Below are 10,252 nucleotides of genomic sequence, written 5' to 3'. Positions count from 1 at the left end.
GACTCTGGGAGGATGGGGCCCCAAAAACAAAGAAGAGGGTGGTGACAGGGGTCCGAGGACGGGGAATTGGGACACGGGGCCCAGAGAGGGGTTGGGCAAGAAGAGGACCCAACACTCAGGCTCTGGGTCAGCCTTCTGGATGGCGGTCTTGATTAGCCATCCTTGTCTGGGGGTCTCAGGGAAATCACAACCTGCAATGACAGCACCCTGCCCATCAGACAGGAGGAGGGGCTTGGCCCTAAGTAAAGGGACGAGGTGGAGTTATCCTGATGTCAGGTTATTATGATGTCAGGTGAGGGGTGCATATAAAACACTCCCCAAAGTTCACCATCCTTTTAGTCAGAGGTGGCAAACAGAAGGCCTGGGAGCCAAATCCAGGCCTCCACCTTGTTTCCACTTGGCCTCAGCCCCAAGCTCCTTGCCCCTAGTTAAGTGTGGGGGCGACTTTGCCCGCAAGTCCCCTTGTCCACCACGGATGAAAGTAACACTACGAAGACATGATCTGCTTGGGGAGGAGAGGGGGCCAATTTCTCAGAGGAAAAAGGTCAGGAGCTTCTTCTTCAGTGGCTTTTATTGGCTTGTAATACCTAGGAATATAGGTAGCAAGGATCAAACAGTAGATAACATTTCAAAGAAATCTGAGGGCTTAGTCTGAGTCAGAGTCTGTCAGGAAAGGGGGTTGCAGAAACCTTGGGAGACATACTCATTTCGTGCTCAGACCCTTAACATATGACTGAAAGTACTCTTAGCAAAGCAGGTTTCACAGGAGTTTTAGGAATTCTTTCTTATGCCCGATCACCTCGGATCTCAGTCTAGCCAGCAGAGGACTGTACCGCCTCCCCCATCATAGGTTTTCAGACTTGAGAAGATTAGAGCCAGGAAGCGCTTCTGCCAGAGGACATGGGGAGTCGGGCTATGTCAGAATAGCCGGGGGTTGAGGGTCCATCACTCCCTCTTTGTTGCAGCCCCCCGAGTCCTTCCATGATGGCCTCCCAGGTGATCCTGTTTGGCTTAGGTTGCCCCTCCTCTGAGGGGTCTGACCCATCATGGACAACCGACCATGCTGTGGGGGCTGGGGAGGAGTAGAGGCAGGATGTGCTACCAGAGATGAGCTTGGTCTCCTCGTGGCTCTCATTCCGTGGGTCGCTCACTCATCCTTAGTCATGGGGGGTAGTTACAATTTCTGAAACCAGGCAGAGTGGTTCCCAACAGTTAAGAAGTACTTCCATTTATACACTCCTAAAATTATATTCTTTTCTTCAAAGGCAACTTCGAGGTTGATGAGGCCCCCTGTGAAAATGAGTTCGACACCCCTGCCTTAAGTTCTTAAAAGTAGCCCTCTGGTGCTCTAGCTACACATGTAGGATGATATTCCTCCTGTGGACACCAGGGGGCAATGTGGGTCCTGGTTTGGGCAACTTCATAGGTTAAGTGCTCTTGGCTGTGTTTAAGTGCAAAGGGCATGACTGAGGCTTCTTTGAAGACACTTCTATTGGGTAAAATCAACTGTTAACAATGAAACCAACACCTGGACCTTCTTCTCACCTCAGGAAATTACCAACAGGATGCTGTTAGGCTCAAGACTCAGACCAGAGCTGAGAGAGTTGAGGAACAGAGAACAGATTTGCATTCAGTGCTCCTCCCTCTTGAGAAGCAAGGACAGAGGATAAGACAGGAGCTTGGACAGGCCAGTGCCAGCTGGGTGGCCTCAGGGCAGAGCTCCTGGAAGCACCTCCCACCATGGACTGGGCTCCCTTCTATCTCCTGTCACTGGTTTTCTCTACAGGTCAGTGTATCCCTGGACACTTGGACGCCCTGAAGCCCTAAGCTCCCCTGCAAGCACAGTTTTCAGGGGCATCTGACCAGTCTGGGTACATTGGGCATGATCCCTGTGTTTTGTGTTTGCAGGTCTCTGTGCTGATCCTGTGCTGACCCAGCCCCCCTCTGCTTCTGCCTCCCTGGGAGCCTCGACCAAGCTCACTTGCACCCTCAGCAGTGAGCACAGTGGCTACCACATTCACTGGCACCAGCAGCAGCCAGGGAAGGCCCCTCGGTATTTGATGTTTGTTTATAGTAACGGAAGCCACAGCAAGGGGGACGGGATCCCTGACCGCTTCTCAGGCTCCAGCTCTGGGGCTGACCGCTACTTGACCATCTCCAACCTCCAGTCTGAGGATGAGGCTGACTATTACTGTCACACATGGAGCAGCAGTGTTGATACCACAGTGACACAGGCCAACGGGGAAGTGAGACAAAAACTCCCAACCCATCTGTGTCACATTCTCCTCCAGCCCAAATTATGATGAGAGACAATGTTGTAATCAGATGTGGCCCCAGTCCCCAGATCTCAGATACTCAGGTGGCACCTTCTCCATCTTCAGGCAGCTGTGCAGAGGGTGGGACAGCAGTGGATTCAGTCCCACAGGACGGGGCTGACCTGGTGTTTCTAGGGCCTGTGTGTGAGTTACAGACAAGGGCATGAGTGGAAGGACGACTGACCAGGACACAAAATCACAAAAGTGTCACAGACATGAGGCCCATCCATGGAAAGAACACAGCCGAGGGATCAGGGCAGACTTGTTTCTCCCTGAAGAAAAAACATATCAGGAGAGGGGGAGCAGAGTGTCTAGAAAACTAACAGCAACAACAAAACTAAAACAAAATCCTCTCCATTTTCAACTCTACCCAGTGAAAGTATCGTTCAAAAAAGGAAACAAAGTAAAATGTTGTGCAGAAATGTAGAGAATTCTCACCTGCAGACACTCTGACCCAGAAAATACAGAGGACACGCCCGAGACACAGAGAAATGGGAATCTGCACAGAGAAATTCATGCTATCAGGTATAGTTGCCATGTGAATAAATATGAAACATTTTTTCATATTAAATTTCATAAAAGATATTAATGCAAAAGCGCTATAAAATGAATGTTGTGGTTTATAATACATGATAAAGTAGAGTTATGACAAAGTTAGTTCTAAGGTTTGAGAAGAAGAAGAACCTGTTATGACAAACTCAGGTGACTCATTCACACCTTCTTCAGGTCCAATGTGACTTTTTCTCACAAGGTCATAACTTTGGCAGCAGGAGTGATGTGTTGTCAGAATTCTATGAATTGACAGAGAACATCCCATGTGTCGTCCTGTGCAAACCAGAGGGGAAGCAGCAGCACCTGTGTAGTGACAGCCCTTGTGGGTCACCTGCTCACTCAGCTCACTCACACAGGACAAGGTCACAGTGCAGTGGCTCCTCCTTCCCCTGGGTCCCCCTTCAGCTGCTCTGACTCCTTGGCCAGTTGTGTGTGCTCAGTGTGACGTCAGTCCTGTCCCTCATGCCTTAATATTGCAGATTCATGTCACATTGGGCCGACCTGGTTTGGACCACAACCCCCTTAGTTTCTCACTGTCCTTCCTGCTCAGAGAGACCACACCCTCCCCCAGGACACTGACCCTGCTGTCCCCACAGTCACTTCCTCCTCCTGCTCCCTCATCCCACCCTGATGGCTGCTCCAGGGTCCCCTCCAGAGAGACCCCTCCAGCCTCTCCCCACACAGGACCTGCCTTTCCCTTCTTGTTTGATCTCAACTAATCAACTGAATAGTACAACAGCTGCACAGTTATTACCCTGTAATTATTTTATTAAATGCTCAATTGATTCATTTATGCTAATTACTTCTCTCATTACTCAGGACATTTTTTAATGCAAACACAGATGGGACAGTAAGAGACGTGGGCAGACAGGAGCCTCTTCTCCTCCTGCAGCAACACATCTGGGGCCCAACAGGTGTCTGCAGACACTCACCACCCTGTGAGGTCCTCCCGTCTCTCACTTTCTGCTCCAGCAGCCCCGCTGTGCAGGCTCTGCTCTCACCCTCGTTGCAGACGGACCTCAGCGTGGCCGCTGCAGCTCAGCTGTCACACCCAGGGCCAAGGGGACAGGGGCTTCACAAATCTAGTCTGTTCCATTCCTACATAAGAACTCAAGTTATTAGGGAAAACATCCAGCTGAGGGACACACCCACGGGCCAGCATGGAGCCACAAGTTTAATATCGACCCAGAGGGACCCGGGAAGAGGAATTGTCTGGCTGTTAAATAGGATGGGAGACAACACACAGCCACCATCTCCATCATGCCCAAGAGAACGGTGAGGGGATAGCACAGGAGATGAAGCCGAGGTGAAGGACCAACCACAGAGAAGATGCGCCAAGTTAGCAGCTAAACCTGCTCCTCCAAAGCCAGAGCCCAAGCCTAAAAAGGCCCCTGCAAAGAAGGGAGAGAAGGGACCCAGGGGAAAACGGGGGAAGCTGATGCTGGCGAGGATGTGAATCACCCTTCGGGAAATGGAGATAGCAAAACAGACCCGGCACAGAAAGCTGAAGGGGCTGGAGCTGCCGAGGGAGCTGTGCGCATGTTTGATACTGTGCGTTTCTGTGACTGTGCAGTTCGAAATCCTATATTATCAAGTTTTATAAAAATCCAGACTTTTGTTTCACTTTTTTCAAGCTATGTTCTTAGCACACAGAACACATCATTGTTGTTTTGGGGGGAAGGACACAGAGNGTGAAAAAGCAGTTGATTTTGGTCTTTCGTCCCTCTCCACTGTAAGCATAGACTCGGCTCCCTAAAGCCCAGAGACCTATTGGGACCTGACCAAAAACAGATTGGTCGCCAGTATGTTGGACAATCTGGGCTTTCCAGTGTCACCATGGAGATGGCGTCCCTTAAAATAGCAGCCTTTCCTTTTCAGATTGTGGGTCCACAGGTTGCTAAATCCACCATTTTCATCTCATTGCCTGAAAGTCAGGGTCGGGTTGTGAAAAGCTGTTAAACAACATGACCATGTGAGATGTCGACCCTCACTCTAAACGCTCCCCTTTCAAAGCAGCAGACGAGGACATCACTGGTGTCACAGTGGCTTTCTGGGTGAGCAGGCACTGAGGACAGGAGGGTGAAGGTTGTTGTGCACAGTTAATGGTTCTCCCCCACGTCACATCTGAAACCCCAGCATTGTTCACCAAAAGAGTCTTTATTAAAGCTGTGTACCGTTTGCCTTGGAAAAAAAAGACAACATGCAGTTAGAAGGTGGCAGTGACTGTGCCGTGTCACCCACACCAGCGTTTCCACTGTGTGTCCCCATGTGCACACTGGCATGTGAGAGGCAGGGCTGGTCCAGTGCACATGTCTCACCCAGGACACAGTGTCTGGCAGACACAGTGGGGCTGAACCAGTGTTTGCTGGGTGAGTGTCTCCTGTCTCAGTCTTTGGGGTAATTGCCACCAGCGCCCTGTTTTCAACCTGCACTAGTGGTGGCATCAGTGAGAGGCTGTCCCTGTGTCCTTTGTTTCCCATGCAAGTGCCAGAATCGAACCACTACCCCAGGGACATATCAGAGGTGCTTCAGGTGGGCCTGCCCTCTCCTCCTCCCAGTGCGGCTTTTTGGACTTTTATGGGTGATCTGAGCTACCTGTGCCTTGTTTGAGCCTGGTGGTAGTTATGAAGAGAACAGCAATCCCCCCCTCAGTCCATGGATCAGGAAGTTCCCACCTGAGCAGTGGGTTCAGACTCTACACCTGCACAGAGCACACACCTGCTCCCCCTGCAGCCACAGTGGGGAGGCCACCAGGGGGCAGCAGAGCCCAACTGGTAAAGCCACTTGGAGACTGGGAGGGCCTGGGCAATCAGAAATCTACCAGGCAGGGGTAGTGTTGTAATTTGTTTCGGAACAATCTATCCCTTTATTGATAATTAAAATATTTAGTTGTGATAAACCAGGGAGAGTATGAACATCCAGGTCCCATCTTTAAAAGGAATACTAAGTTTTCTACAGTATCATCTTTGACAAGGATGATGGAACATTCTGACTCTGAGTCTCTCAGATTTGGTTCTTGTCAAATTGGCTTGTTCTTACATCAGAGGTCCGGGTAATTCATTCCTGTCCAGCCCACCCCATTTGTGCTCACACTCTGTGTCTGTCACACCTCTTCTAGCCTTGGGGCTGACCTTGGCTCTAGGACACAAGGGGACACTGGGGCACAGCATCTATGACTTGTCCCAGGAGCTGGAACCAATTTAGAAACCATCAGCATCTCAGCGGTTCCAGTTCTCCTTGTGCCCTGAGGAAGGTGGAAATGTCATTCAGGCTCTGATGCTCATACAGTGTCACTGGGATGGGACGCTGCTCAGACCTCAGGCTCATATTGTCACCACTACAGTTAACACTGTATAGTGGGTTCAGAACATGCAGACAGAAATCACCTCTGAGATCTGCTGGGGCCAGTTGAGCCCAGGAGTGAGGCCAGAAACCAGTCTGGGACAGACATTTAAGCCCCTCACTGTGGCACCATGGGATGAATCAGAATCCCCTAGGGATGAGGTCCAGTCTTCAAGGACTCCCCCACCCTTTCTTGAGTCTCTCAGGCTGAGCCCCATCAGGAACCACCCAGCTCCTCAGGCAGCACCCCTGAGCCCTGGCTGATTTGCATACCCAGCAGCTCTCCCTCCAGCAAGGGGATAAGAGAGGCCTGGGAGGAAAGCTGCCCAGCCTGGGGCCTCAGGGAGCAGAAGCAGGGCACCTCCACAATGGCCTGGACCCCTCTCCTCCTGTGCTGCCCCTGGCTCCCACCCACTCTTGTCCCAGTGGTCTGAACAAGCCTGACCCTGACTCTGAGCTCAGCAGGGCACTGCCTGGGGGACCAATGCCCCTGGGTCTGCCACAGAATTAGGGAATGGTGGTCCTGTACGCTTCACTGTGCTCACTGTTCTGAGTGAGCCTGAGGGGCTGCACCTGCCAGGAGAAAGGGACAGGAGGGTCCTCATTTCCTCACAGACTGTATGGGTCAGGTGAATCTGTGGGACACATGGGCTGAGACTGATGGGCCAGAGCACAGGCAGGCTGGGGTCTCCTGGGAAAAGGTACTTCATTTCTAAGCCCATCTCTCCTTTCCTCTCTTCAGGTTCTGTGGCCTCCTATGAGCTGACACAGCCGTCCTCGGCGTCGGTGCAACCGGGACAGACAGCCAGGATCACCTGTGGGGGAAACAATATTGAAAGTAAAGGTGTGCACTGGTACCAGCAGAAGACAGACCAAGCTCCTGTGCTGGTCATCTATGGTGATAGCAACCGGCCCTCAGGGATCCCTGACCGATTCTCAGGCTCCAAGTCAGGGAACACAGCCACCCTGACCATCAGTGGGGCCCAGGCCCAGGATGAGGCTGACTATTACTGTCAGGTGTGGGACAGCAGTAGTGATACTCACAGTGACACAGACAGATGGGGAATTGAGACAAAAACCTCAGTGTGAGTCTCCCTCCCCTCAGGTCCTGAAAGGACTGCAGAAAAATCCATGGGCAGCTTTGGCCCAAGTGCCATTTTTCAGATGTCCAAGTGGTCCATCCTCCCAGCCTCAGGCAGCTATGCACAGGGTGTGTCAGGAGTGGATTCAGGGCAGCAGGACCAGGCTGCCTGCTGAGTCGGTGCTGCTGTGCAGCTTCCTGGAGGAGCAACTGACAAAACCACAGCCTGCTGGAGTCCTGTGTCCACAAGTAACGGCCCTTCAATTTCTACACTGTGGTGACTGGGCTGGTCCTTGGAGAAAATTTAGGAATTGTTCCCTAGAACCTCCCAGCTCAGCTGAGCTCCGCAGGCCCAGGCTCAGTGGCTACCCAGGAATCTGAATGGGGACAACCATTGCCTGCACACTGTGCACAGGGGGAGGGCACACAGTACCCCTGCTGGAGCCCAGGTGACCATGGTTGTGCCCTCACTGGGAAGTTCCCACAGGGCAGAGAATGGCCTCCTTCAGTGTCCTTCCTATCTACAAGTGTGACTCACAACCTGTGACCACCTGGTGCCAAGATCCAGGCCCTGCCTCAGGTTACAAGGACCTAGCAGCTGTCAGCTGAGTCCCCTGCTGTCACTGCTTTGCAGTTCCCCACATCTTGCCTCTCAGCATTCATCCAGAAAGAATCCCTGACACCCCCCTGAGTGACGTTCTCAGTGTCAGAGGGGATCTCCAGGGCCCCAGAGAGGAAATAACAGCCCAGGGGGAGCATGTGGGAGAGGAGAGGGCCCCACCGAGAGCACACAGTGGGCATCTGCAAAAATTCCTGCAAGACTGGTGAGCGCATGTGGGAGCAAACCAGCTGAGTTTGAGGAGGGAGCCACCCAAGGACATGGGAGGGGAAACTCACAGGTCAGCACACCAGCCTGCAGAGCCTGTCCCCACTCAGGGGGAAGCTCCTAATTCAGATAACTGGTGGATGAGTCAGAAGATGTGTGTCTCAAGGTGGGGAACTTAGTCCCAACCAAGGTCTGTGCTGGTGGCATCTCAGAAAGTGTCCATGAGAGCAGGTGGACACGGGATGGACCTGTGACCAGGGAAGTCACTGTACCCCAAATGGGAACACCTGACACATGGGGACGCACACATGTTCCAGATCCAACAGGAATCAGTCACATTGCCTGACACCCTGTCAGACTTTCCTGTGAATAATCAAGATAACAGGGCTGTTATGAATATAAAAACCATTTTACTCAAAAGAGCCCTGGAATGGCCCAGATGACACAGTCTGTGGACTAGGACACAGAAAATGTGACTGTAACTTATTTCCTATGTTCAAAAGGGAGGACGAATGATTTCACACGACGAGAGAAGGCTCAGAAGCTACAACTCCAAATTGAAAACTTCAACGTAAACGTCATAACATTTAGGATTCAAAAGACTCGGGATGAGATTGACAACCGATGAGCTTCTACCAAAGGCAACACTCAGCACTTGTGTCAGAGCATCATCAACTATTCAAAATAAAGCAGAAAATGACACAGACCGAGGTCAGAAAGGGACCCCACCTTCTCCCCACACACCACCATGTGGCTGCTTTAAAACACTTTCTCCGCGACGTTGCAGGTCTAGCACCTGAGTGCAGCTCAGAGGGACAGGAGCAGGACACCTCACCATCAAGACCCCGGGGGCCTAGGAAGGGGTTAGGGACACAGCAGGAGGAGGTGAGAGTTTCCATGGTGACCGAGACCAGAGCAACCAGTCCCCTGGGGTCACTAGGACACACAGGCAGCTGCAGCAGGGCTGGGTGGGCCCGTGAATCCGCCTGTCTGACTGTCCTCTCCGGGCACCACACTGGGCGTGACTTCACTCCTGTCCACCTGCCACTCACATCCCAGTGACAGTCACCACCAGAAAGCCCAGTCTGTGAATCGCAGGGGACCTGCTCTCTTTCTCCTCTTCTTTGTCAGTGGCCTTGGGAGAGACGGCCAGGACATGTGCACCGGAGATTTACTGGGTGAAAATTATACTCACTGGTACCAGAGAAGCCAGGCCAGGCCCCTGTGCTGGTCACTTATGAGGACAGCAAGTGACCCTCAGGGATCCCTGACTGATTCCCTGGCCCCAGCTCAGGGAAGACAACCACCCTGACCATCAGCTGGGCCTGGGCCCAGGATGAGGCTGACTGTCACTGTCAGTCATGGGACAGCAGTGGTACTGGTGACAGTGACATGGGCAGATGGAGAAGTGGGACACAAACCCCTTCCCCATCTGTCACACTCTCCTCCAGCCTAAGTAGAACCAGAGACAAAGCCATGAGCTCATCTGGCCCAGGTCCCCAGACCTCAGATTCCTCAGCCTCAGGCAGCTGTGCAGAGGCTGGGACAGCAGTGGATTCAGTCTCTCAGGACGGGGCTGACCTGGTGTTTCCAGGGCCTGGGTGTGAGTCACAGACAGACGGCATGACTGAAGGACACACAGACCAGGATACACATCCTGTGCACATTATCCCTGAATAATCTTGTAATGGAAACTGGGCCACTCCTTGGTCACCCATCCTGGGGTTCTCCCCAGAACTACTCTGATAAGCCGAGCTCAGGAAGCCCCAGGATGCCGGGCAGCCTGTGTTCTCAACAGAGCAAACCTGTGCAGGGGACTCTGAGGATCCATCTGCATCCCCTCTTCAAGGCAGACCCATCCTCCCTCCCCTGCTGGGTCCTGTCAGTTCACAGCGGTGACCTCAAGGGGAAGTGCTGGTGGTGGAGAGGACAGACTGTCCCCCCTTCAACCAAGGTCAGGCCCTTCTCACAGAGTAGCTGAGGGTCAGGCTGACCTTACAGGGACTCCCAGTTGAGTCCTCACTTGTCACCATATTGCAAATCCCCACTCTTGCCTCTCACATGTTTTTTCAGAGAGATCACCACTAACCCTCCTGCATGCGGTTCTCCATTCCCTGTGAGCCCCCAGGGAAGTCC

General features: G+C 52.5%; 1 protein-coding gene across 1 annotated transcript; it reads left to right on the top strand.

The window, feature by feature from the left end:
* Window positions 1-1,677: 1,677 nt before the first annotated feature.
* Window positions 1,678-7,226, top strand: LOC118994464 (immunoglobulin lambda-1 light chain-like; the record flags this gene model as incomplete). Its single annotated transcript, XM_037057100.1, has 3 exons — window positions 1,678-1,786; window positions 1,909-2,274; window positions 6,952-7,226. Coding segments are annotated over exons 1-3 (687 nt in total), but the record flags the coding sequence as incomplete, so codon positions are not given.
* Window positions 7,227-10,252: the final 3,026 nt, after the last annotated feature.

Source organism: Sturnira hondurensis, unplaced genomic scaffold, assembly GCF_014824575.4.
Source record: "Sturnira hondurensis isolate 20B ecotype Veracruz unplaced genomic scaffold, ASM1482457v3 Scaffold0009339, whole genome shotgun sequence".
Taxonomy (NCBI): domain Eukaryota; kingdom Metazoa; phylum Chordata; class Mammalia; order Chiroptera; family Phyllostomidae; genus Sturnira; species Sturnira hondurensis.
The sequence above is the reverse complement of the archived record's forward strand: the minus strand, read 5'-3'. Positions and strand labels throughout refer to the sequence as shown.